The sequence below is a fragment of the Salvelinus alpinus genome, chromosome 17 (assembly GCF_045679555.1).
Source record: "Salvelinus alpinus chromosome 17, SLU_Salpinus.1, whole genome shotgun sequence".
Classification (NCBI taxonomy): Eukaryota; Metazoa; Chordata; class Actinopteri; order Salmoniformes; family Salmonidae; genus Salvelinus; species Salvelinus alpinus.
The window spans coordinates 31452468-31480090 of record NC_092102.1 but is presented as its reverse complement, the minus strand read 5'-3'; the positions used below and the strand labels follow the sequence as shown (position 1 = coordinate 31480090).

General features: G+C 43.5%; 2 protein-coding genes across 4 annotated transcripts; one reads left to right on the top strand and one right to left on the bottom strand.

Moving 5' to 3' along the window:
• Positions 1-27: 27 nt before the first annotated feature.
• LOC139542760 (glucose-6-phosphate 1-dehydrogenase) lies at positions 28-9205 on the top strand. 3 transcript variants are annotated; one of them, XM_071348567.1, is made up of 13 exons: positions 28-81; positions 2035-2156; positions 5034-5071; positions 5205-5313; positions 5439-5656; positions 5876-6034; positions 6211-6336; positions 6460-6553; positions 6732-6918; positions 7028-7263; positions 7425-7501; positions 7676-7768; positions 7883-9205. In XM_071348567.1, exons 1-13 carry the CDS (start codon positions 60-62, stop codon positions 7971-7973), a joined length of 1572 nt encoding a protein of 523 aa, XP_071204668.1. In that variant the 5' UTR covers positions 28-59; the 3' UTR covers positions 7974-9205. The 3 variants fall into 3 exon arrangements, with proteins under 3 accessions (XP_071204668.1, XP_071204669.1, XP_071204670.1); XM_071348568.1 differs by lacking the exon at positions 28-81 and adding an exon at positions 96-253; XM_071348569.1 differs by lacking the exon at positions 28-81 and adding an exon at positions 1180-1198.
• A 721-nt stretch (positions 9206-9926) lies between these two features.
• On the bottom strand, positions 9927-27519 carry LOC139542761 (glycerol-3-phosphate dehydrogenase [NAD(+)], cytoplasmic-like). The gene is made up of 8 exons (XM_071348571.1): positions 27354-27519; positions 15652-15829; positions 14856-14996; positions 12736-12874; positions 11837-11949; positions 11351-11587; positions 10996-11102; positions 9927-10519 (listed from the first exon to the last, which is right to left on the bottom strand). The coding sequence occupies exons 1-8, from the start codon at positions 27395-27397 to the stop codon at positions 10423-10425; spliced, it is 1056 nt and encodes a 351-aa protein (XP_071204672.1). The 5' UTR covers positions 27398-27519; the 3' UTR covers positions 9927-10422.
• Positions 27520-27623: the final 104 nt, after the last annotated feature.

The window sequence follows — 27623 nt, the reverse complement described above, 5'->3', positions numbered from 1 at the left end:
CCACGCCCCACCCATCTTTTGCTGGACTTGGAAATGTGACGTCATTGGAGGCAACGGTGATGGGAAGTGGATCGAGCGCTGGTGAGTTTCTCTCTAAACCAATAAAATCACTGAATTCGGTTGTGTCATTTCGACAGGGAAGAAAGAAACTGCAATAAGTTTTGGGGCTTGTAAATTTACAGAAGTTTCGGGTGAAGATAGCTCTGGTTTCGCCACATTCTCAGATAATCGTTTGAATTGGAAATGGCTGGAAGTAAGTAACCGTATATAGTTTTGTAAAGGTTCTAAGTACGAACAGCTTGACAGTTAGCCGAGCGCTAGCAGGTAATTTTGCTGCTACATTCTTGTCATGCTGTCAAAACAGCCACGAACATGATGGGATGTTATAGTGTCAGTATGGTATGCCATTAAATAAACGTGTGCAATTTATTGCTCGTTACTTTGATGGGTGACCTAGGTCCAAATATTGTGTACAGAACATGAATAGTTTGCTTGCTAGCTAATTTACCTTGTAACGTTGCAGGTGCAAATTCGGCTAGTTAGCGTGGCTAGGCAAGTGAGCCCAGTCAGTATTATTTCAGTAGTCACTGCTAGCTAGGTTGGGCCCTTTTTAAATACGGGTTTGGGCTGAGGATCTTGCTAATAACATTATAGTTGATGGTGTGTTGTCACTGTGCGTCTGCAAAGTGGTGAACGCTTATCCGCGAAGGGTGCGCGGTCTGTAAATTGTATCTAATATTTGTGTATATATATTTTTAAATACTGTTTACCCCTCTAACGTTACCTGACCCAAGAGCGACCTGCCAGTGTTGCCATTACACAACAAGGAACTGGTATGATTACTGTAGTTTACAGAAATATTGATGTAACATGTCTCGTCTTGTAGATGTTTCCACAGTTGTCAAATTGGCTGGATGTCATTTGGGTGGTGGACAGTTCATGATACATGGGAAACTGTTGAGCTTAAAAAACCCAGCGTTGCGCCTAAAAAACCCAGCGTTTCGCCTGGCACTAACTACCATACCCTGTTCAAAGGCACTTACATATGTTTCCTTGCCCATTCACCCTCTGAATGGCACACACAAGCAATGTCTCAATGCTTAAAAATCCTTCTTTATCCTGTCTCCTTCCCTATATCTACGCTGATTTTAAGTGGATTTAACAAGTGACATCAATAAGGGATCATCGCTTTCACCTGGTCAGTCTGTCATGGCAAGAGCAGGTGTTAATGTTTTGTATACAGTGTTAGAAGAGGTGCTAAACATGGACTTAGTGTTAACCCGTTGCCATTTAGGTAAAATAAGAGTACTGCTTTTGAAGGTGGTACACAATACATCTTGAATACTTATCAGCTTATGACCAGAAAGGGTAGGCCAATTCTTTACCAAATGTGTATAATGCAATATGGAACAGATGGCTGTGTAATACCTTTATCTTTTGATGGTTTTATAGACTCTAGGCTGTTTGTGCCCTCTTCAAATAAAGTGCTATTTGGTTAGAAGACATTTGGTGCTAAAACTGTTTTCCTCAAAAGAAAAGGAGTGCTTCCTGAAAGTAAATCTACATTTTTCAAATATCTGTTCCCCTTTGGACAATCGTACTGCTCGTAGAACACAAGGAAGTAGAAATAAGAATGTAGCAGTCTATTGTTCTGTCACTTATTGTAGCTTGCCTCTTTTGTCTATCCCAAGGCATTGCTGTGTCTCTGAGCGTTCAGATAGTTCATTGTTTGTGTGTGGTGTTATTTAACTTGCTATGTGTTTGAAAGTGATTGTGGCTGTTATACTCCCTTGGTATGAATCATCGTGCCAGTCAGGGCCCAGGGCAGTACTCTTACTGCTCTAGTCTATTGGCATAATAGTGTGATATTCAAAGATAGTTTTTACTCTGTCACTCCTTTAGTATGCTATTAAACTAGACTACAGTAGACTACACTGTATTATTCATATTGTGGGTTCCTACATGTATTATCATTCATGTTTGGCCAATCTTGTTATTGATAATAACTTGTTTTTGACATTTATCTTTGCCTAGGAAAATTGAGTGCCATTCCCCTATCTCGGTCCGAGGTGTTCGGAGAGCTGCGGAAGGAGCTGCATGATGACAAGGAGTTCCATCAGTCCGACGCTCACATTTTCATCATCATGGGAGCATCGGTGAGATGGGGAAGATGGGAGGGAATGTGGGGAAGTTAGAGGCTACTTTGATTATTGATGAATGACCCTGCAAGTTTTGGCCCTCCACAGCACAGGCAACTTTATTTTTATAATTACAAAAGTTGTGAATGGAATGATGGAGTGAGTGTGTGTTTTGATGCATATTGGAGAGAGTGTTCTGACAAAATAAGTGAATCAGTTGAGGTTGTGAACATCATCTATCCTCTTTTGGACTTTTATGAAATTCCCTGAAAATGTGTGCCATTTAAGGCACTTTTGTCCAAACCAACTTAGTCATGTGTGAGTAGATTTTACGTATGGTGGCCCCAGCAGGAATCGAACCCACAACCATTGGCATCGCAAGCGCCATGCATTACCGGCTGAGCCACACAGGACCAATATGATGAAATGAAACCTGTAATCAATTCTGAGGTAGTTCAAGATCGATCAGTTGCACTGGATTAACAATTTACTAAATGTAGGCTACCAAAATTAGGATACATTTGTTCGAGACACACAGAATTAGTCTTTTCCTAGAATAATTGTAATGTTCAGTTATACCTATTTTATCAAATATTTTGTAGATTTTAGGTGGACAGATAAGGGAACACATTTAGTGAGAACGGTGTGTTGAAACATCAAAACGGACAAGAGGGGTTGCACATCTGAGGAAATGTAGAAATTTCATTGAGACACATTACACAGAGCTTGTGTAACTAAGCAACCCCAGAATCACTTGCGCTCGCTGTAGTCTGGCCTTGATACAAAGACAACTAACAATCATGAACCTTGATATTATGACAGACTATTTGTTAGCCAATCATGTTCAGCTTGAACTGTTTGTTAGTTAATCATGTTGCGCACAGACATTACGTTGGCCAATCATAGTGTATGAACTGATCTTTTGTTGACCAACTCAGCTGACTGACTATGTTCCCCAGTCACAGTGATGGCCTAATGAGTCAGAATTATAGGCTGTGGGAAATTACTTTCTATCTTCTCCTATCAGTACTTACAAGGATTATCAATTCACTGACTCAGTCCAGTCACTTTGAAGTTGCATTTTCTTACAGTATTTCCTTCTCTAGAAAAGTCCTCCTCTTTAGGCCTACAATGTTTTTTCATGTTTTCGCCTGTAACACCTGCCCAGTTAACTGATAAAATGGACTGTCGGAGAGGAGCTCAATGTATCATTCTTCCGCCCACTTCTCCATTTAGGTTAGTTTCTCCCACTCTATTTTCTCTTGGTTGAAAGGAGTGGTGCGAGAGCTGAATAGTGCAGTGTCACCGTCTGTCAGCGGTTTCCTTTCATAACGAAGGTAATAGAGAGGCATGTTGGGAATCAGAATGGGGGAATGGTGGTAAGGCATAGCCTTGTGGTGTCTATGGTGGTTTTTGGGAATAGTGATGTACTACTACATAGGCTACTGTAAAATATGGTTTGTGTGCAATGCTGCAATCGGTCCTTGACACTCAGCAAGCACACACCAATCACAAGCTGGTGTTACATGTACACAAAAACACACCGCAGGCACACACACCACCTCACTCGACGTGGTCTCATTACAGTCGCTATGGCAATGAAACGTTAGTAAATATTCATGATTAACTGAAGAATGATGAGAGAAATGTGATTCGATGGTGTTTGTCAAGCCACCCTCAGTTTGCATTTTCCTCTCAGCTGAGGCGGGACAGAAGGCCAGTAGTCATGGACAGATGGGGGCTGGGCATAGGCTAATGCATATCAGTTTAAAAGTGTAACCCATTTAATCATTAAAGACACAACTCACTGGAATAAGACACAAATAATAGTCCATAAGGCCATTCGGATGAATTATTATGTTTAAGTTGGCCTGCTGGAGTTCATTTTGCAGGGCTCTGGCAGTGCTCCTCCTGCTCCTCCTTGCACAAAGGCGGAGGTAGCGCTCCTGCTGCTGGGTTGTTGCCCTCCTACGGCCTCCTCCACGTCTCCTGATGTACTGGCCTGTCTCCTGGTAGCGCCTCCATGCTCTGGACACTACGCTGACAGACACAGCAAACCTTCTTGCCACAGCTCGCATTGATGTGCCATCCTGGATGAGCTGCACTACCTGAGCCACTTGTGTGGGTTGTAGACTCCGTTTCATGCTACCACTAGAGTGAAAGCACCGCCAGCATTCAAAAGTGACCAAAACATCAGCCAGGAAGCATAGGAACTGAGAAGTGGTCTGTGGTCACCACTCCTTTATTGGGGGTGTCTTGCTAATTGCCTATAATTTCCACCTTTTGTCTATTCCATTTGCACAACAGCATGTGAAATTTATTGTCAATCAGTGTTGCTTCCTAAGTGGACAGTTTGATTTCACAGAAGTGTGATTGACTTGGAGTTACATTGTGTTGTTTAAGTGTTCCCTTTATTTTTTTGAGCAGTGTATATTAATTCAGTATACGTTATCCCACCGGTCATTGTGACCGACCATACAACACACCTTTTCACCTACTTTTCCATGAAAATGTAAAAAAATGGTTGATTATTTCAAAGGGTTATTAATGACACATGATTTGGATATTTTCATGTCTGGGAAAAATTTGGGATTAAATGGGTTAAGTAACTCTCATGATATGACCCCCTCCGAAAAACCCACAGGCACTGACTTTGCTGATAAATACTTAGAGGAAAAATTTACTTGATACAATTGTGATGTCTCACCTAGTTATTTTAAGATGAATGCACCAATTCTAAAATCACTGTACTAATAATCACCACACTGACAGACCTGAATGAAGCGTCTGCCTGTAGTGCCGCTATATATAGCCAAGCTAGCCTCTGTTTCAATCAACATTTTAGAGGTGACTAATCTGGTTTTGTGTTAATAATGTTCATATGTTTCGCTTTAGGGGGATCTAGCCAAAAAGAAAATCTACCCAACTCTGTGGTGAGTATGTGCAGCCTCTTTAGTCTTAAAATGAGAAGTGGCTGTTTGCACTGGATCTTCTCTGTGGTGTCAAGTGATGAGTAAAAACTCCTAATGATCCTCCTTTCTGTTCTTATACCCCCGTCTCACTCAGGTGGTTGTTTAGAGATGGTCTCCTCCCTGAACAGACTCACTTTGTGGGCTTTGCCCGCTCTGACCTGACGGTGGATGCCATCAAAACTGCCTCCATGCCCTATATGAAGGTGAGACTTTCCAAATTAACGCATTACATATTGACCCACATTTTTACACTGTGGGTTAATGCATATGTTTGTGCATGTTAAAACCATAGAGCTATGACAACATTCCTATCTCTCTGTGATCCCAGGTGGCAGACTCTGAGGCAGAGCGGTTGTCTGTGTTCTTCAGCCGTAACTCCTATGTCAGTGGGAAGTACACTGAGGAGAGTGCCTTCTCCAACCTCCACACCCACCTGTTGTCCCTGCCCGGGGGGGGCAAGGCCAACCGCCTCTTCTACCTCGCCCTGCCGCCCAGCGTCTACCACGATGTCACCAAGAACATCAAGCACCACTGCATGAGTACCAAGTCAGTAAGCCTGTCATGTCTTGCTGTTCAGTCTCTGACTCCCTCTCCTCCTCTTTAGTGTTGTTGAGGCCTTGAACAGGCCTGGTCATATTTAATCCACTTGCTTCATGTAATCGGTCTTGTCTGGGGAGAGCTGTTCATTAGATTAGCTTTTCCCTCTTCCGCTGTTTAATAACCAAAACATGCTTACCTCCCCTCCTATCTGTGTGTGTTTATTAGGGGCTGGAGCAGAGTGATTGTGGAGAAGCCATTTGGTCGTGACCTGCAGAGCTCAGAGGAGCTGTCCACCCACCTCTCTTCCCTGTTCGCTGAGGACCAGATCTACCGCATAGACCACTACCTGGGCAAGGAGATGGTGCAGAACCTCATGGTCCTCAGGTACAGGACAAATACAGTCTCCACTCTTTTTCTATTCTCTATTGCAGTCTCTGTCCCTCACTCTCTTTGCTTGGGGTGAGAAAGAACAACATTAATTAACCTTGTCACAGACAGCTGTGTCTTTCAGCTATGTTCATGTCAATAAGGCTGAGGTTAAACAGTGGTAAATATTCCAGGTTTGGGAACCGGATATTTGGGCCCATCTGGAACAGGGACAGCATAGCTTGTGTGGTCCTCACCTTCAAAGAACCCTTCGGCACCCAGGGCCGGGGCGGCTACTTTGACGATTTTGGAATCATCCGGTGAGGAGAACTGCGTTAGTGCTCAATGAAATCAAACCTCAATGAATGCATTTATTCTTGCCATGTTCTACTAGTCGGTCTGTAACTTCTCACCCTCCAGCTTGTATTACATTTTTTTCCCAGGGATGTCATGCAGAACCACTTGCTCCAGATGCTCTCGCTGGTTGCCATGGAGAAGCCTGCCTCCACCAGCTCTGATGATGTCAGGGATGAAAAGGTACAGCAACATGGACACAAACTTAAGCCCAAAATGCACATCTTCACTTGACTCCATTGGCCCCTCCAGAAACGGACACCAATCTTTATTAGTTAGTAAAAACCAAACAGAATAAACAAGTAGACTTCAAACCAATCACTTTGTACTCTTTCTCCCTGACCACTGTCTCCCCCTGCAGGTGAAGGTGCTGAAGTGCATTGCCCCCATTACCATGTCAGATGTGGTGTTGGGGCAGTATGTGGGTGACCCAGAGGGAGAGGGGGATGCCAAGCTGGGTTACCTTGATGACCCCACTGTCCCCAAAGGCTCCACCCAGGCCACCTTCACCACAGCTGTGCTCTACGTGCACAACGAGCGCTGGGATGGTGAGAACCTCGGCTTTCTCTCTCATCAGTCTTGCTTGTTGTGCTTTCACTGTCTGGTAAAACCAGCTCACTCCTCAGTGATAACTGTAATTACTCTGTTCTTCCAAAGGTGTTCCCTTCATCCTGCGTTGCGGCAAAGCCCTGAACGAGAGGAAAGCGGAAGTGCGGTTGCAGTTCACGGATGTTCCGGGGGACATCTTTGGAGCGCAGTGTCGTAGGAATGAGCTGGTGGTGCGTGTGCAGCCCAACGAGGCCGTCTACGCCAAGATGATGAGCAAGAAACCAGGAGTGTATTTCCATCCGGAGGAAACGGAGCTGGACCTCACCTACAAAAGCAGATATAAGGTGAGATACTGAATGAACCCCCCCCCCCCCGACCCCCAATCACTTATAGAAAACAGACACTTGCACACTACCTCACCACGCTCACATTTTAGCAACCCATATATAGGCACAATGTTCAACCTTATTTGCTCAATTTTCACTGTAATCTTTTCTCTCCTCAGGATGTGAAGTTGCCCGACGCCTACGAGCGTCTCATCCTGGACGTCTTCTGTGGCAGCCAGATGCACTTTGTCAGAAGGTCAGTCAGGCTCTCTGTCTCGCTCAGAAGTCCCCTCTGTTGCCATGGTGTGTGTGTTATGCAAATAAGACTATGAACATGCATTATAATTATGTCCACAAGATGGTGCAATGCAGCCCATTGGCTGCATTACTATGTGCTACTCTCCTTACATTGTCTTCTCGTTTCACTCAGTGATGAGCTGAGGGAAGCCTGGAGGATCTTTACGCCTCTCCTTCATCAGATCGAGAGCGAGAAGCCTCCCCCCACCCCCTACATATATGGAAGGTAAGATTTACCATTAACAGTTAAACAAGTATCGCAAGTCAATAGTCCCATTAATTTGTTAGTGATATTTTTGGTGTTATTTTGTGATTGATTTGTTCCTTCCCTTCTTCCTAGCCGGGGTCCAACAGAAGCAGATGAGCTTTCAAAGAGGGTTGGTTTCCACTATGAAGGAACATACAAATGGGTCAACCCCCACAGACTGTGAAACAGAATGGGAGTAGATGGGGAAGGGCCAGAGTGGGTTAATGAGCAGCAATACTTTGGTCTGATGGAGTTATTGCTCTTTCCTTTCCAGACCTGTCAGGGCAACAGTCAACAGAGATTAGTATATATATGCATGTATGGAAAGGAAGCTATGTAAAAGTATAGGAACATAGACTAGGTCTCAGCTACTACATGAATGCTCATCAGGTCTTAACTAGTCAAGGGGGGGGGGGGGAGGGGGGGGCACACTTAACCACTGGGGATGAAGGGAGCGAGAGAAACACTAGCCAAATTTCTGTTTCTCCCTCTTCTTCCTGAAGTGTGCACTCTTTTGGTTCTCTTCATGGATTCAAAAGCTGTGATTGTGATCTGATTCTCTACCCTGACACTGCTTGTTTCCAACATACTCCTCACACCAGTCCGTTCCATAAGGTGGAGTGTGTTCAAGTGCAAAAGAGTAGACAATAGGACTGCAGCCATTGAATGGGTGCAAACATGGGCTGGAAAGATTTTCCACTATCTTACACATTGAGGGGTAGTGTATGAATACACACTTCAGGGAAAACGGGGTGAAACAGAATTAGGCCAGAGTTGTGACATTAGTAACCATAACTATCGAAAGTTGGACCTGGAGATGGAGAACAAAATGTAGATAACCCGCTAATGGTGGGAATTACAATGAATATCTACCACCCTCTGCTATGACCACATGTATAAATGGATATAACTGTAATACTTTATAATGCTCTGCAGTTATTGGTGTGTTTTTTTTAATGCAGAGGACAATATTTTCTGCAGGCAGTTTCTCCTCTCAAATTTCTTAGAGCAACATTGTACTAGAACAAAGCTTTAGTGTGCTGAATTCTAAGAACTGAGTTCTCTCATTCTCACTCTTTCAGTTACTTTGCTTTTTGTTGACATTTTCTTACATTTCCAGGCATGGCCTATTTAAGTTAATGATGTTCATTTTGGATAAGAGTTTAGAAATGACAAGGTCGGTCACAGGGTCAACATAATGCTGTCTTTATAATCATATACTGTGTTATAGACTGAACATTCACGTGTTAATTCCAGAACGTATTTTGTATTCAGTCTCCATTGATACAGGTATTTTGTGTTTAAGGGGTTGGTCTCTAGAAGTATCTGGCATTCTTGTCACTTGACCATATGATTTTTTTTTTCTGCTTTAGAAAAATAATAAATATATGCTCAATAAATAGCTTTGCATTACAATTTTGGCAGTTTGTCTCATGTAAAGAACAAAAATGTAGCATACAATATAGGGGGGGAAAATGTACTTGTTGATACAGCCTTTTCATGTGAAACTGGTCTGAATTATATTGAAGTAAAGAGGTATGTCTACATCTTACAATAGCTCCTAGCCTAATTGACTTGGTTGACTGTTGCAGAACTTTATTTCCCCAAGACTGCTGCTCAAGTCTAATTTTAAAGCAATGAACTTATTCCTTGAGTTAGCCTGGTACTGTAGGGTTGGAGCAAAAAGCCTGCACAGCCAGTAGCTCTTCAGGACTGAAGCTGTTTTATTCACAGTGCCTCTCCCTTTACTGTCAAACTCTCTTTCTAGCTTTCATGTTACTTCTATTCTCTCTTTCCTGGCTCTGACATGTGCTTGTCCATACAAATTGCAACAATTGATTTTGACCACGTGAGCTACAGCGCTGAGATTCCAGTTGACAACTTGCCATGACCAGAATAAAACTCCTCATGAAGCTTATGTGAACAAGAAGCCAAATGAAATGGGTAGCCACGATTAAAAATCAATGGATTTCAAAGGATTTTTTTTTGTTTTTTTGTGTGACCTACACTCTTTTCAAACATACTGTAAGCCACATGTCAGTGAAATTCAACGGCAGCGTCATGGTGACTAATGGCCTCATGGACAGACCATAAGGGAAAAACAATTTGGTTTCACAAAGCACATAAACAGCCAATATTTTTTTGCAATGTGGCATTGAAAGGCACTTTTATTTGTTTTTAACAGGTGCTAAGCAAATCTAGCCTAATGATCCATAAAGTATAAGTAATCTCAAAGAATGCAGAGAGATTCAGAATTAAAACAGCGAGAAGGACACAAATAGCCTAACATCTGCTACAACGCCCTACCACAATTAACATGAATAAGCAAAACAATAACGAAGTGAGGTCACAATGGACGGACCAAGATAACATCTGAGGATGGACACTGGCGTCTGATTGGGTGACAACAAAAACAGGCTGGGTCACACTTGTAGAAAACCAGGAAGAGGAAAGCACTTTTACTATAGAGGTACATACAAAAACACCTTAGGCAGTACAGAGTAGACTTTACTTCACGTCGTCTGATGGGGTCTGCTTGCTGCATCAGAGCTGTGGAGTGTACATATTTTCCTAACCGGTACAAAGTGGAAGTGGTGTTGATCCTTCTCCTGGCACTTGGTCAGTCTGTTAGCCTACATGTGCTCCGGGTGGTTCTGCAAACACTTGATGAACTCTGTGATTGGATGGCCCTGGTAGCAGATCTGGTACACAGCGTTGAATAGTGGGAACCTGGGACGGGAGAGAGAGAGGGATTGTTGAGTTGTCAGTCTTTGCCCTTTTGAGAATAACTGCATTGTTTGTACTATTTCTTCATATTTGTGTTTTAACTGAGGTGACAGAGCTAGAGGTTATTGGTAATTAAAAACTGTGGTTCAAGCCCTGAATGCTGATTGGCTGACAGCCGTGGTGTCTCAGACCGTATACCACGGGTATGACAGAACATTTATTTTTACTGCTCTAATTACATTGGTAACCAGTTTATAATAGCAATAAGGCACCTCGGGTTTGTGGTATATGGCCAATATACCACGGTTAAGGTCTGTATCCAGGCACTCCGCGTTGCATCGCATAAGAACAGCCCTTAGCCGTGGTATATTGGCCATATACCACAACTTCTTGGTCCTTATTGCTTAAGTGAAACATCACATGAAATGTATCATCAGTTTCTTCAATGGGTGAAAGAGTGGTTTGATTTCTGTGCCTACTTGTCAAGCAGATCTTTGTTCTTTAGGATGACATGAACTTCAGATGCTGTTGCTGGTCCCTGGAGCTTCTGTCCATTCAGCATCTCTTTCTCCAGCTCTTCAATTGACTGAGCAGAATACAGACATAGTTAAGTCAAGACTACTATTGTGGTATTATACCACTCTCCAAAACAACAATTTTGAACTGAAACTCACTCTTTACTAACTTTATCTCTGGCCTCCTTTATTTTCAAACCAAAAAATGACAGTGTTCATCTGCAGTATTTTCCTGCCTTCCAATCCTAAATGCTATAATTCAAACCTTTTAATTTTTACGTCGCCCCTAAAAGCCAATTAGTCAAGTCCCCTCTCTCACTTTCCCCCCTTTAGCGAAGGCTTCGGCCACTTTGCGGTTGCGGCCTCCGTAGCAGGTCGTGATGAGGTCAGCAACGCCGCAGCTCTCCAGGAAGGTGGCAGAGGAGACGGGCCCAGCAGTGCAGAAGATTCGTGCGAAGGCAATCATCTCCATCAGGCCCAGCCGGATCACCGCCGCCTTGGTGTTGTCACCGAAGCCCAGGCCGTCACAGAAGCCCGCCCCCACCGCCACAATGTTCTTAAAGCCACAGAGAGGAGGGCTGTGGTTAATGGCTTCAACACATTAGGACAGTCATTTCTTACCAGCACACTTTCTCTCATCTAGCCCTCTTCTCACTACCCTTTTATGTTTTCAGTAAGAAGTAGATGAAGGGCAAGGAGAGAGTATACATGGAAATTATGAATTGAGATTCAGACATCGAGACAACATGATGAGACATTAAGTAAGACGAGGCCAAGCAGAATCTCTTAATGGTTGAGTGGGTACCTTCAGTGCTCCACAGATTTCAACCACATCGGACTCCTCCACTACCGTGACCCGGAAGTTACTGGTCTGCATGAGTTCCTTCAGCAAAGCCCCATGTTCTGTATTCTTACATCCTGGGGAGAGAGGGAGAATGAGAAAGACAAAAGAACCTTTTCAATCCTAACATCTGTATCTTTCACAACCAGCCCGTTCAAATACTTCACCACAATTGTATTGTCATGCTTAGTGCTGGTTTAAGACCACGTGGCTTAAATCAGAAAAACTTAAGGTCCATACCAGGGCCCAGACATATAGGCTAGGGCACAATGTTTTCATGGGCAGGTCACACGGTAAGGAACAACTTAGCCCGAGACATGCTCATTGTCATGCTTGAAATACACTACAGAAATGACATGCCAGAGTTCACTAGTGCTGCATACAATAACATAGGTACAGAACTACTGTAAAACAAGCCAGCTCACTCTCTGTAATGTAAACAGCCAGACTTTTACCTCCATGCTGACGTGGCAGTCTTGAGCAGAGACATTGTTTTATTGCAGGTTGATTAAATCTGGCACAAGTTTAACCTATTTACTTTTACTACTCCAGTTCAGTTTCTAACAATTAAACTTCTAACATCTATGTTGAATACCTTTACGAATGTCTACACACACACACTGACAAAATGGACCAACTCTCAAAACTGTTTATATTAATGCCTTACTTTTCAGTTTGCACTGTGCTGTACAATCTACCCAAACATTTTCAGAAAGGGAAAAAGACAAGGGACAGCACGCCATTCAAAAGTATGTAAGATGCAATGATAACACAGCCCACAAAATTCATTTTCACAAAGTTCATTTTCACAATGTTCATTTTCTCTCCAAAGTAAATGTTCCCCTTCACCCCATGAGTCTAACCGATAGTGGTCTCACAGAACTTCTCATCGGCGACCTCATTGGCAATGTTGGCCCCCATCAGCACACTCATGGTGATGCCCAGCTTCTCCTGGATCACATCAGAGATGAGCTTCAGCCCATCAGGACCTTCATCCACACCCTGGATTAGAACACACAGCACATGAGTACTCAGTACACAGAACGCACAATAAAGCAATTCAAGAGAGGTACTGTATATTACTACAGTGGAGCAGTTAACTACATAACTTCACATTAACACAATCAGAATCTGTCAACATGACTTATTTACTATCGCTAATACTGCACAATTTAAACACTTGCCCCCCAATTCGCCCCTTCCCTAATACATTGTGCTATAAATTGTGCCTTTCTGTATTATACTTAAGCTATTATACTTATGTCTATTCTATTCTACTGAGCCATTTAATCATATTCTTACATTTAATTTTTTGTTATTGTTGTTGCATTGTCGAGAAGAATCCTTCAGGTAGGCATTTCGTTGGACAGTGCATACCATGTGTATACTGTACATATGACTAATAAAACTTAACTACTGCTTTAACATTTTTAGGGGGAGTTTCTCGGACACAGATTAACCCTGCATTCATAACCAAGTGGGAAGGTGGTATTTACCATATATACGACTGGGAAAAATCCACATGAACACCCCTTCAACTGGTAATTACAAGTGGGAAACTCGTGTATCATCCCTGTACTCCGACTTCTTCTACATGCTGACCTCTGACGTAACCTACTATTGGAATTCTCTCGATAACAGCATTTTTGTCAATTAAATCCAGCAACAAAACATGATTTATACAAAGCAATATATTAATATTTTTTTAACACTATAATTTATTTACAAGCATGATGGCTGTACTTCTAGTTTATGGTTGACGCAGCTTGTTGGCCATTAGCCAATGGGCGTTTCTAAACGAGTTCGAAGCACGTGAAGGCATCTAAATGGTATTTACGACTTCACAACGGGTCATTTCTACCTTCCCACTTGGTTATGAATGCAGCATAAAGCCTAACCCTGGACTAAAAAGTGTTTTCAATGGAGATTCTCCATTTAGGTTGCTTTTTAGTCCAGGATTAGTTTTACTGTAATCTGTGTACCGTAAATCACCCCTTAATTTGTAATGCAAGAGGCTTAAGGAGTCAATGATTGACAGAGCATGATAATGGGGGTCAGATAGTTTCTTCCAAGGATCAAGCTAAGGACAGAGTAGGACAAGGTTTCTCAAGGATCAAGCTAAGGACAGAGTAGGACAAGGTTTCTCAAGGATCAAGCTAAGGACAGAGTAGGACAAGGTTTCTCAAGGATCAAGCTAAGGACAGAGTAGGACAAGGTTTCTCAAGGATCAAGCTAAGGACAGAGTAGGACAAGGTTTCTCAAGGATCAAGCTAAGGACAAGGTTTCTCAAGGATGAAGCTAAGGACAGAGTAGGACAAGGTTTCTCAAGGATTGAGAAAATTAACAAGCCCCGATTTCATAAGTTCTCAAGTGCTAGTTTAAATTACAATGGTCCCCAAAGGAGCACCAAACCCAGCCAATCCGGTCCCTTATGTAAAAAAGGTTGTGAAATACACACAGCCCATTCACAGTGAGGAGAGCATGGGTATTAGGATAGATTTACATTAGTAAAGTATATGTAGTGCGCTCTATATATAGTATATATATAGTATATAGACAAATATAGTATATAGACAAACAAAATAAGGATAGCAATTAAAATTCTACAGGAGCTTCTCATCTAAACCATATTGCACATAGTATTGCACAATTGATTAATGCAATGATTCACAAATGTGCAGATATTTTCAGAGAGGTTGAGTTAAATGCGGAAGACACATTACAGCTGAAACCTTTCATTTTCTATTTGCCTAAAAGAGCTGTAAAAATGCTGTCTACTGGTTTTAAGGTCATTCTTGCAGGAACATGTGGTGTGGGAGAGCCTATGTCTTTACACTATACCGCTCAGAGGGTGGTATGTGGTACAGTGTAAAGAGAGATTTGAGTCTAGATCTGTCTCTTTAGACTACACAAGTATCTCTTCTGGACCTAGTGTGTGTTGTCAAAGTTTACTAGTGTAGTGTAAAGAGGCCCTTAGCCAAACCTTGATGAGTGACATTCCTAGTGCATCGCTCTTTATCTTCCCCTTCATGGTGTCACACACTCTGCCGATGAACTGGTGGGGGATCACAAACACTAGGATGTCTGCTTCCTTGGCAGCGTCCACCAACTCAGCAACAGCCAACTGGGAGAGAGACAGGAGAGGGGACAGTCAGGGCACTGGCCTTAGCCTGTGTGTCCCATGTAGTCCTTGCACATTGTAAACTTAATCCGTTCTCACTTCTAAAGAGCGTGTGCAGCAAAGCACAAAGCTAAATCAAAGGTATAAAAATGCGGCTTCCTGCCAAAAACAATTTCATGAGAAAGTTGAATTTTACAATTGTGTTATATAATGCAGTGACTGGTTGGTCTGTGCTAAATCAGTCAAGTCAGAATGAGCCATCCTACAAAAGCCAGGTGGCAGGGATTCACAATACTATCATGGTGGGGATTGAAGTGAGAGGTACTGAGAGCTGCAAGGACAGCTGCAGTTGCAACACATAATAATGAGCCAGGGCTGACCCTTTACACACATGGATCAGCAGCAGACCTCTGGCCCTATTCCCCACAGCAGTTTATTACTCATCACATTAGGACCTCCTAGTTGTGACAGAACAAACAGGCACAGAGCATTTGGCAAGATGTGATCAGAATAACATTGAAACAAGGTAAAGGGGTATTGGTTTAGGGGTAGGTTAATTTCAATTGTGTGAATAAAGGATTATAGAAAAACAGGAATTCCTGGTAAAAGAAAAAGTAGGATTACAACACATAGTGGTGGCATTTAATGTGTTTCTCACCACATTGGGGGGTAGCTTGTGTCCAGGGAGGTACTTGACATTCTCATGGTCGGTGTTAATGATGTCTGTCAGCTTGCGACCATCCACCATCTCTTCAAACACCCACATGGTCACGGTGTTGTCAAACTTGGAGTTCTGCGCAGCATTGGAACCCACTATTTTAGCAATAGCAGAGCCCCTGTATAGTAGAGAAATTGCAATATAATAATGCCTTTAAGTTTGTCGTCCATGATTTAATTCTATACCTAGAAAAGGGTCATCTCATTATTCTATTTTGTCTGCGATTTTCAGAAAGAACAACTGAACTGTGCACATGCACCCTAGATTGAACAATGCAAATGCCTGAAATACTTTTTGGAAAGGAGCCCAGAGCACAAACAACTTAATCTTATTGCAAATTTGCAACTTGCAAGATTGACCATCAATTATCCTATTAAATAGACAAATGGTAGTTGCTGCACCCTCCCTGTCTATTTTATGGTTGAAGGCTTGATCATTTGATTTGATGATCACTTGGATTGTTGACCATCTAAAGTCAGTTTGTTTGATGGCCTTGCATTCAGTGGCCAGATCTGGTTAAACATTACATAATGCAACAATGTAAGAACGCTATTTATCTCATAACTCAAAGAAATACCTGTGGTGCTACATGAAAGATTACAAATGTTGCATGCTGTACGCATCATTACAATCCAATAGCAGCTTTACTGCAAGGCAGGTGGCCAGCATCATGTAGCTACCGCTCAAGCGACCTGTTTCTATGGAAAATGCTGCTAGAATTAGTTAACTAGGCACGCTAGCTAGCTGTAGCACTCCCAGGCCTGGTCCTGGTCGTTCTGCCCTCTAGGCTTGACAAAAAAATGTCCGCCCTCCTCCTATCCCTGCAAAACTAGAATAGGGCCTGGTAACCCACTGGGTACAGACGTCAGTTCAACGTCTAGTTTTGATTTACATTTGGATGAGTTAACAACTAATGTTTTTACTTTTACTACACGGACCCCTGCTGATCCATCACGACTGGTCTGCCGACGTAACCGCACGAGGGGGCTACAATAGACTTCTTCCGTCGCAAAGTCCCTCCAAGGCCCTTCTGCTAGCTTGCTATCCCCGGCCCGCTAGCTGTATGAATCGCCGTGTCTCCAGCCCATCCAGCTACTCATTGGACCCTATGATCACTCGGCTACGCATGCCTCTCCCTAATATCAATATGCCTTGTCCATTGCTGTTTTGGTTAGTGATTATTGTCTTATTTCACTGTAGAGCCTCCAGCCCTGCTCAATATGCCTCAGCTAACCCTCTTGTCCCACCTCCCACACACGCAGTGACCTCTCCTGGTTTAATTGATGTCTCTAGAGACAATACCTCTCTCATCGTCATTCAATGCCTAGGTTTATCTCCACTGTATTCACATCCTACCATACCTTTGTCTGTACATTATGCATTGAATCTATTCTACTGCGCCCAGAAACCTGCTCCTTTTACTCTTTGTTCCGTCCATACTAGATGACTAGTTCTTATAGCCCTTAGCCGTACCCTTATCCTACTCCTCCTCTGGTGATGTAGAGGTTAATCCAGGCCCTGCAGTGCCTAGCTACACGCCCATTCCCCAGGCGCTCTCATTTGTTGACTTCTGTAACCTTAAAGGCCTTGGTTTCATGCATGTTAACATTAGAAGCCTCCTCCCTACGTTTGTTTAATTCACTGCTTTAGCACACTCTTCCAACCCGGATGTCCTAGCCGTGTCTGAATGCTGGCTTAGGAAGGCCACCAAAAACCTTGAAATTTCCATCCCTAACTATAACATTTTCCGACAAGATAGAACTGCCAAAGGGGGCAGAGTTGCAATCTACTGCAGAGATAGCCTGCAGAGTTCTGTCTTACTATCCAGGTCTGTGCCCAAACAACTTGAGCTTCTACTTTTAAAAATCCACCTTTCCAGAAACAAGTCTCTCACCGTTGCCGCTTGCTATAGACCACCTTCTGCCGCCAGCTGTGCCCTGGACACCATATGTGAATTGATTGCCCCCCATCTATTTTCAGAGCTTGTACTGTTAGGTGACCTAAACTGGGACATGCTTAACACCCTGGCCATCCTACAATCTAAGCTTGATGCCTTCAATCTCACACAAATTATCAATGGACCTACCAGGTACAACCCCAAATCCGTAAACACAAGCACCCTCATAGATATCATCCTAACCAACCTGCCCTCCAAATACACCTCTGCTGTTTTCAACCAGGATCTCAGCGATCACTGCCTCATTGCTTGCGTCTGTAATGGGTCTGTGGTCAAACGATCACCCCTCATCACTGTCAAATGCTCCCTATAACACTTCAGCAAACAGGCCTTTCTAATCGACCTGGCCCGGGTATCCTGGAAGGATATTGACCTCATCCCGTCAGTAGAAGATGCCTGGTTATTCTTTGGAAATGCTTTCCTCACAACCTTAAATAAGCATGCCCCATTTAAAAAATGTTGAACCAGGAACAGATATAGCCTGTGGTTCACTCCAGACCTGACTGCCCTTGACCAGCGCAAAAAACATCCTGTGGCGTACGGCATTAGCATCGAACAGCCCCCGCGATATGCAACTTTTCAGGGAAGTTAGGAATCAATAGGCAGTCAGGAAAGCTAAGGCTACCTTTTTCAAACAGAAATTTGCATCCTGCAGCACAAACTCCAAAAAGTTCTGGGACACTGTAAAGTCCATGGAGAATAAGATCACCTCCTCCCAGCTGCCCACTGCACTGAGGCTAGGAAACACTGTCACCACCGATAAATCCACAATAATTGAGAATTTCAATAAGCATTTTTCTACGGCTGGCCATGCTTTCCACTTGGCCACCCCTACCCTGGTCAACAGCCCTGCACCCCCCACAGCAACTTGCCCAAGCCTCCCCCATTTCTCCTTCACCCAAATCCAGATAGCTGATGTTCTGAAAGAGTTGCAAAATCTGGACCCCTACAAATCAGCCGGGCTAGACAATCTGGACCCTCTCTTTCTAAAACGATCTGCCCGAAATTGTTGCAGCCCCTATTATTAGCCTGTTCAACCTCTCTTTCGTATCGTCTGAGATTCCCAAAGATTGGAAAGCTGCTGCGATCATCCCCCTCTTCAAAGGGGAGACACTCTAGACCCAAACTGCTACAGACCTATATCTATCCTACCCTGCCTTTCTATGGTCTTCGAAAGCCAAGTTAACAATCTGATCACCCGACCATTTCGAATCCCACCGTACCTTCTCCGCAATGCAATCTGGTTTCCGAGCTGGCCATGGGTGCACCTCAGCCACGCTCAAGGTCCTAAACGATATCATAACCGCCATCGATAAGAGACAATACTGTGCAGCTGTATTCATCGACCTGGCCAAGGCTTCGACTCTGCCAATCACCACATTCTTATCGGCAGACTCAACAGCCTTGGTTTCTCAAATAACTGCCTCGCCTGGTTCACCAACTACTTTTCAGACAGAGTTCAGTGTGTCAAATCGGAGGGCCTGTTGTCCGGACCTCTGGCAGTCTCTATGGGGGTGCCACAATTCTCGGGCCGACTCTTTTCTCTGTATACATCAATGATGTCGCTCTTGCTGCTGGTGATTCTCATATCCACATCGACGCAGACGACAACATTCTGTATACTTCTGGCCCTTCTTCGGACACTGTGTTAACTAACCTTCAGACAAGCTTCAATGCCATACAACTCTCCTTCCGTGGCCTCCAACTGCTCTTAAATGCAAGTAAAACTAAATGCATGCTCTTCAACCGATCGCTGCCCGCACCTGCCCGCCCGTCCAGCATCACTACTCTGGCCGGTTCTGACTTAGAATATGTGGACAACTACAAATAACTAGGTGTCTGGTTAGACTGTAAACTCTCCTTCCAGACCCACATTAAACACCTTCAATCCAAAATTAAATCTAGAATCGGCTTCCTATTTCGCAACAAATCATCCTTCACTCATGCTGCCAAACATACTCTCATAAAACTGACTATCCTGTCAATCCTTGACATCGGCGATGTCATTTACAAAATAGCCTCCAACACTTTACTCAGCAAATTGGATGCAGTCTATCACAGTGCCATCCATTTTGTCACCAAAGCCCCATATACTACCCATCACTGCGACCTGTATGATCTCATTGGCTGGCCCTCGCTTCATATTCGTCGCCAAACTCACTTGCTCCAGGTCATCTATAAGTCTTTGCTTGGTAAAGCCCCGCCTTATCTTAGCTCACCCGTCACCATAGCAGCACCCACCCATAGCACGCGCTCCAGCTGGTATATTTCGCTGGTCACCCCCAAAGCCAATTTCTCCTTTGACCGCCTTTCCTTCCAGTTCTCTGCTGCCAATGACTGAAACGAACTGCAAAAATCACTGAAGCTGGAGACTCATATCTCCCTCACTAACTTTAAGCACCAGCTGTCAGAGCAGCTCACAGATCATTACACCTGTACATAGCCCATCTGTAAATAGCCCATCCAACTACCTCATCCCCATACTGTATTTATTTATTTTGCTCCTTTGCACCCCAGTATCTCTACTTGCACATTTATCTTCTGCACATCTATCACTCCAGTGTTTAATTGCTAATTACCTCGCCACTATGGCCTATTTTATTGCCTTACCTCCCTTATCTTACCTCATTTGCACACACTGTATATATACTTTTTTTCCTACTGTATTATTCCTACTGTTTGTTTATTCCATGTGTAACTCTGTGTTGTTGTATATGTCGAACTGCTTTGTTTTATCTTGGCCAGATTGCAGTTGTAAATGAGAACTTGTTCTCAACTAGCCTACCTGGTTAAATAAAGGTGAAATAAATAAATAAAAAACATAATTTTGGCTATTTAAGATCTGCATATCAGCTACCCATCAGGAGTTAGTTGGAGCCTATTTGCAATGACAATCAATGTGTTTACACAGTGGGAAATGCAGAAGTATTTTCTTCTTCGCTATGATCAGCTCTTTAAAAATGGACATATAGGCCTACAATTGAAATCACTGAGGACAATTTAACATATGGAGTGAAACCTCCGGACAGCAGTCACGAGTAGCTTACCAACTAATGCCCCATTCATATTACAACTGAGCAGTCTTTTGCGTTCCACCGGATGTCATTCATTTCCATGCATGGGGACCGTCGACAACAATGTTGTATCACAGTTGCTCCCTGCGGGATTTTTTTTTCTCCAAACTTTGAGTCGTCTTTAGTGCAGCCAGATTCCGTTAATAGAACAGGAAGTGACCAAACCACAGAACAAGATGAAAATATGTGGTTTTCGGTGATGGTACAGCTAGTAAGTTGTAAACAATTACCCATTCCTAAAAGTGAGTACTATTTTAATCGTAATATTAAATAATACACATTGGCTGTTATGCCAATTATATTATATTATATGACTGTCGCCTTCCGTTTTTGTTTATTGTGATGATAATTATGTTTGTTTTTGAGGATAAGTATTAGGTGGTCAGTAGCTACAGTATCTTCAACCTAGACTAGGTTTTAGCTTGCTAACTAGCTAGCTGCTCTGTAAGCTAGCTTGACTTGCTAGAAAGTTAGAGAAACAAGTTGAGAAAAAAGCAACTAAACGAAACAAGTTTTATTTTCACCTGAAACAATATTGCAAATAAAAAGGTCATATTTTGCAATCTCCCAAAATAAATGCGATATCTGACAAAAGACTGTGGCTCTCCTCCAGCTTGTCTTGCGTTGTGAAACCCTATGAAGGTCTGTCAGTGTATGACATAACAAGAGGAAAAATGCCATTGCACTACCAAATTAATTGAACCTTGTGCAGCCATTCTACCATTACAACTCTCAACAGAAGTTGAAAGCGGTCCGTATTGACCCTGTTCTGGGTCCGGATCTGGATCGCAGTCTGCCAGTTGAGTATGGCTGCCCTATGCTCTCTGTCCAGTATCGGAACGAGATTACATGAAGATGACGTACGGTGTAATAAAATATATGTCCCGATGTACTGTAAACAAGGCATAGTGCCTCGATCAGACCGACAGCATCATTGCATTTTGGTACACTGGAAGCACATACATTTCTAATAGAACGCTGTGTTTGCCTTGCAGCATTGCGTTGTACAGGCAGTTGCAGTGCATAACTGTGGTCTGTGTGGTGCATACGTTGGATATATCAAACATATGCATCAAACTGTATGTATAGACTTGGCAGAAACAGTAGCATAAGGTGAATGTTGAACTTTGGTTGCACACATATCCAGTAAAAATTATGGAGTTACATAATGGAAAAAGTTTGACTGTAGATTTATGACACAGCATTGATGCAATGATGCTGTCGGTCTAATCCAGGTGCAAGCACGGCAGACACCGACATCTTTTGGAGGTCTTTTTTTGGTCCTCTCCAGACCGGCCTTTTAACATCCAAGGACGTAGATTTTTGGTCCAGATCATAGACGTCTATGTTTGGTTCAGATTTGGTCCGGTCTGGACCGGCCCTGATTTGGCCCAAACATAGACTTCTATACTTCTATGCTTCTACACTTCTATGCCCAAATCGCGTGAAACTGAAAGCACGAACCACTGATTTTAACCAGGGCAAGGTGACCGGAAACATGACCGAATACAAACAGTGTAGCTATTCCCTCCGCAAGGCAATCAAACAAGCTAAGTGCCAGTATAGAGACAAAGTAGAGTCGCAATTCAACAGCTCAGACACAAGAGGTATGTGGCAGGGTCTACAGTCAATCACGGATTACAAAAAGAAAACCAGCCCCGTCGCGGACCAGGATGTATTGCTCCCAGACAGACTAAATAACTTTTTTGCTCGCTTTGAGGACAATACAGTGCCACTGACACGGCCCGCTACCAAAACCTGCGGGCTCTCCTTCACTGCAGCCGAGGTGAGTAAAACATTTAAACGTGTTAACCCTCGCAAGGCTGCAGGCCCAGACGGCATTCCCAGCCGCGTCCTCAGAGCATGCGCAGACCAGCTGGCTGGTGTGTTTAAGGACATATTCAATCAATCCTTATCCCAGTCTGCTGTTCCCACATGCTTCAAGAGGGCCACCATTGTTCCTGTTCCCAAGAAAGCTAAGGTAACTGAGCTAAACGACTACCGCCCCGTAGCACTCACTTCCGTCATCATGAAGTGCTTTGAGAGACTAGTCAAGGACCATATCACCTCCACCCTACCTGACACCCTAGACCCACTCCAATTTGCTTACCGACCCAATAGGTCCACAGACGACGCAATCGCAACCACACTGCACACTGCCCTAACCCATCTGGACAAGAGGAATACCTATGTGAGAATGCTGTTCATCGACTACAGCTCAGCATTTAACACAATAGTACCCTCCAAACTCGTCATCAAGCTCGAGACCCTGGGTCTCGACCCCGCCCTGTGCAACTGGGACCTGGACTTCCTGACGGGCCGCCCCCAGGTGGTGAGGGTAGGTAACAACATCTCCACCCCGCTGATCCTCAACACTGGGGCCCCACAAGGGTGCGTTCTGAGCCCTCTCCTGTACTCCCTGTTCACCCACGACTGCGTGGCCATGCACGCCTCCAACTCAATCATCAAGTTTGCGGACGACACTACAGTGGTAGGCTTGATTACCAACAACGACAAGACGGCCTACAGGGAGGAGGTGAGGGCCCTCGGAGTGTGTTGTCAGGAAAATAACCTTACACTCAACGTCAACAAAACAAAGGAGATGATTGTGGACTTCAGGAAACAGCAGAGGGAGCACCCCCCTATCCACATCGACGGGACAGTAGTGGAGAAGGTGGAAAGTTTTAAGTTCCTCGGTGTACACATCACGGACAAACTGAATTGGTCCACCCACACAGACAGCGTTGTGAAGAAGGCGCAGCAGCGCCTCTTCAACCTCAGGAGGCTGAAGAAATTTGGCTTGTCACCAAAAGCACTCACAAACTTCTACAGATGCACAATCGAGAGCATCCTGTCGGGCTGTATCACCGCCTGGTATGGCAACTGCTCCGCCCACAACCGTAAGGCTCTCCAGAGGGTAGTGAGGTCTGCACAACGCATCACCGGGGGCAAACTACCTGCCCTCCAGGACACCTACACCACCCGATGTCACAGGAAGGCCATAAAGATCATCAAGGACAACAACCACCCAAGCCACTGCCTGTTCACCCCGCTATCATCCAGAAGGCGAGGTCAGTACAGGTGCATCAAAGCAGGGACCGAGAGACTGAAAAACAGCTTCTATCTCAAGGCCATCAGACTGTTAAACAGCCACCACTAACATTTAGTGGCCGCTGCCAACATACTGACTCAACTCCAGCCACTTTAATAATGGGAATTGATGGAAATTATGTAAGAATGTATCACTAGCCACTTTAAACAATGCCACTTAATACACTGCTCAAAAAAATAAAGGGAACACTTAAACAACACAATGTAACTTCAAGTCAATCACACTTCTGTGAAATCAAACTGTCCACTTAGGAAGCAACACTGATTGACAATAAATTTCACATGCTGTTGTGCAAATGGAATAGACAACAGGTGGAAATTATAGGCAATTAGCAAGACACCCCCAATAAAGGAGTGGTTCTGCAGGTGGTGACCACAGACCACTTCTCAGTTCCTATGCTTCCTGGCTGATGTTTTGGTCACTTTTGAATGCTGGCGGTGCTTTCACTCTAGTGGTAGCATGAGACGGAGTCTACAACCCACACAAGTGGCTCAGGTAGTGCAGCTCATCCAGGATGGCACATAAAAAAAATAAAGGGAACACTTAAACAACACAATGTAACTCCAAGTCAATCACACTTGTGTGAAATCAAACTGTCCACTTAGGAAGCAACACTGATTGACAATAAATTTCACATGCTGTTGTGCAAATGGAATAGACAACAGGTGGAAATTATAGGCAATTAGCAAGACACCCCCAATAAAGGAGTGGTTCTGCAGGTGGTGACCACAGACCACTTCTCAGTACCTATGCTTCCTGGCTGATGTTTTGGTCACTTTTGAATGCTGGCGGTGCTTTCACCGTGGCAAGAAGGTTTGCTGTGTCTGTCAGTGTAGTGTCCAGAGCATGGAGGCGCTACCAGGAGACAGGCCAGTACATCAGGAGACGTGGAGGAGGCCGTAGGAGGGCAACAACCCAGCAGCAGGACCGCTACCTCCGCCTTTGTGCAAGGAGGAGCAGGAGGAGCACTGCCAGAGCCCTGCAAAATGACCTCCAGCAGGCCACAAATGTGCATGTGTCTGCTCAAACGGTCAGAAACAGACTCCATGAGGGTGGTATGAGGGCCCGACGTCCACAGGTGGGGGTTGTGCTTACACCCCAACACCGTGCAGGACGTTTGGCATTTGCCAGAGAACACCAAGATTGGCAAATTCGCCACTGGCACCCTGTGCTCTTCACAGATGAAAGCAGGTTCACACTGAGCACATGTGACAGACATGACAGAGTCTGGAGACGCCGTGGAGAATGTTCTGCTGCCTGCAACATCCTCCAGCATGACCGGTTTGGCGGTGGGTCAGTCATGGTGTGGGGTGGCATTTCTTTGGGGGGCCGCACAGCCCTCCATGTGCTCGCCAGAGGTAGCCTGACTGCCATTAGGTACCGAGATGAGATCCTCAGACCCCTTGTGAGACCATATGCTGGTGCGGTTGGCCCTGGGTTCCTCCTAATGCAAGACAATGCTAGACCTCATGTGGCTGGAGTGTGTCAGCAGTTCCTGCAAGAGGAAGGCATTGATGCTATGGACTGGCCCGCCCGTTCCCCAGACCTGAATCCAATTGAGCACATCTGGGATATCATGTCTCGCTCCATCCACCAACGCCACGTTGCACCACAGACTGTCCAGGAGTTGGCGGATGCTTTAGTCCAGGTCTGGGAGGAGATCCCTCAGGAGACCATCCGCCACCTCATCAGGAGCATGCCCAGGCGTTGTAGGGAGGTCATACAGGCACGTGGAGGCCACACACACTACTGAGCCTCATTTTGACTTGTTTTAAGGACATTACATCAAAGTTGGATCAGTCTGTAGTGTGGTTTTCCACTTTAATTTTGAGTGTGACTCCAAATCCAGACCTCCATGGGTTGATAAATTTGATTTTCATTGATCATTTTTGTGTGATTTTGTTGTCAGCACATTCAACTATGTAAAGAAAAAAGTATTTAATAAGAATATTTCATTCATTCATTCAGATCTAGGATGTGTTATTTTAGTGTTCCCTTTATTTTTTTGAGCAGTGTATAATGTTTACATACCCTACATTACTCATCTCATATGTATATGTATATACTGTACTCTATATCATCTACTGCATCTAGCCATCTTTATGTAATACATGTATCACTAGCCACTTTAAACTATGCCACTTTATGTTTACATACCCTACATTACTCATCTCATATGTATAGACTGTACTCTATACCATCTACTGCATCTTGCCTATGCCGTTCTGTACCATCACTCATTCATATATCTTTATGTACATATTCTTTATCCCTTTACACTTGTGTGTATAAGGTAGTAGTTGTGGAATTGTTAGGTTAGATTACTTGTTGGTTATTACTGCATTGTCGGAACTAGAAGCACAAGCATTTCGCTACACTCGCATTAACATCTGCTAACCATGTGTATGTGACAAATAAAATTTGATTTGATTTGAAATGTGTACTTGTTTGGCGGTGGAGCTCATTAGAATAATACCCAGCATGCTTTGCAAGTTTGTTTTTACATGTACATTTTGGTCATTCAGAAGACACTCTTATCTTATAAGGTAGATAAGCAACAACATACCACAGTCATAGCAAGAAAACAATATTTATGTAACCTAATATTTTTGTAGTTGAAGTGGTCTATTGGATTATTCTGTAGATTGGACACTTTGAACATTATTACTACAATTTTTTAAGCTTTTTGGGAGGAATAATAAGTATTCTATGTTGCAATCTTCAGTTGGCTCCTCTTTCCTATAATAAATACTAAATCATTATAAATATAAAATAATTATGTTGATATATCTTAATGCTTACTTAATTGAGAATGTATGTGCGGTTGAAATTTGGCCATAGAATCAATCACCCAAAACATTGTATTTTCAATGTCTGTAAATAACGTATTTTCAACTTTCACTCAGAACCGAAAATGAACCTGAAATCAACGTCAGTAAAATACATATTTTCAATATCCCGGAATAAAACGTATTTTCAACTATCATTCAGAACCGAAAATTAACCCGATTTCAATGTCTAAAAATAAAAGAATTCAACATTCGGAAAATACGTCTTTTCACCTTTCATTCAGACCCTAAAATGGACCTAACTTCAACGACTGGAAAATAGTTTCAGACGTCTTTTCAACGTAATTTTTGCTCACTGGAATAATTTCGTTCCATATTGTCTATTTTATTCTGACCTGTTCTGTTTTAAGGATATGGTGTTTGTTGGTAACATATTCACATCCAAGCCCATATTTATTTGATAGCCATAAATGTGGGCTATTTGATCGGAGATACAGTACGTGCCTGATGTAGGCCTATAACAAAGGTTTTGTCTCATAACATTGTCATAAATACAGTATGGTCTCCAGTCTGTAGTCTCAAGCAAAATCACATGGGCTACTACGCTTTCTGCTATGATTGACTATAGGCTATGCTGCGTCTCTCTAGCAACAGCACCCTGTACACCCACACACAAACACAAAGTATTCGATACAAATACGTTTTCTTACCAATTGCCAGAGCCAATAATGCAGACTTTCTTGGGAGCTGCCATTGAAAAGACCTTTGCCGACTGACAAAAATGGCACACTGTTACAAACCGGGCTACAGTGTGTACTGGATATTCACAGGGGTACTTTGTATGTAAAGGCAGTGCAACAGCGGGGTTGGTAGATCTAGTTCGTATTTCATTGGTTAGTCTGAGGGGAGACAGTCCCGCCCACTGCTTTCAGCCAAATCCTATGAAACTTTTGGCCGCTGAATAACTCGTCCAAAAGTTC

What these genes read in the sequence shown, in the direction of transcription:
- LOC139542760 (XM_071348567.1), top strand. Translation starts at nt 60, where the DNA reads ATGGGAAGTGGATCGAGCGCTG. An exon ending in GGGAAGTGGATCGAGCGCTG is followed by an intron (nt 82 to 2,034) that starts GTGAGTTTCTCT and finishes ATCTTTGCCTAG; the next exon opens with GAAAATTGAGTGCCATTCCC. An exon ending in CAGATGCACTTTGTCAGAAG is followed by an intron (nt 7,502 to 7,675) that starts GTCAGTCAGGCT and finishes CGTTTCACTCAG; the next exon opens with TGATGAGCTGAGGGAAGCCT.
- LOC139542761 (XM_071348571.1), bottom strand. Translation starts at nt 27,397, where the DNA reads ATGGCAGCTCCCAAGAAAGTCTGCATTATTGGCTCTGGCAATTG. An exon ending in ATTATTGGCTCTGGCAATTG is followed by an intron (nt 15,830 to 27,353) that starts GTAAGAAAACGT and finishes TCTACTATACAG; the next exon opens with GGGCTCTGCTATTGCTAAAA. An exon ending in ACAAGCTACCCCCCAATGTG is followed by an intron (nt 14,997 to 15,651) that starts GTGAGAAACACA and finishes TCTCTCTCCCAG; the next exon opens with TTGGCTGTTGCTGAGTTGGT.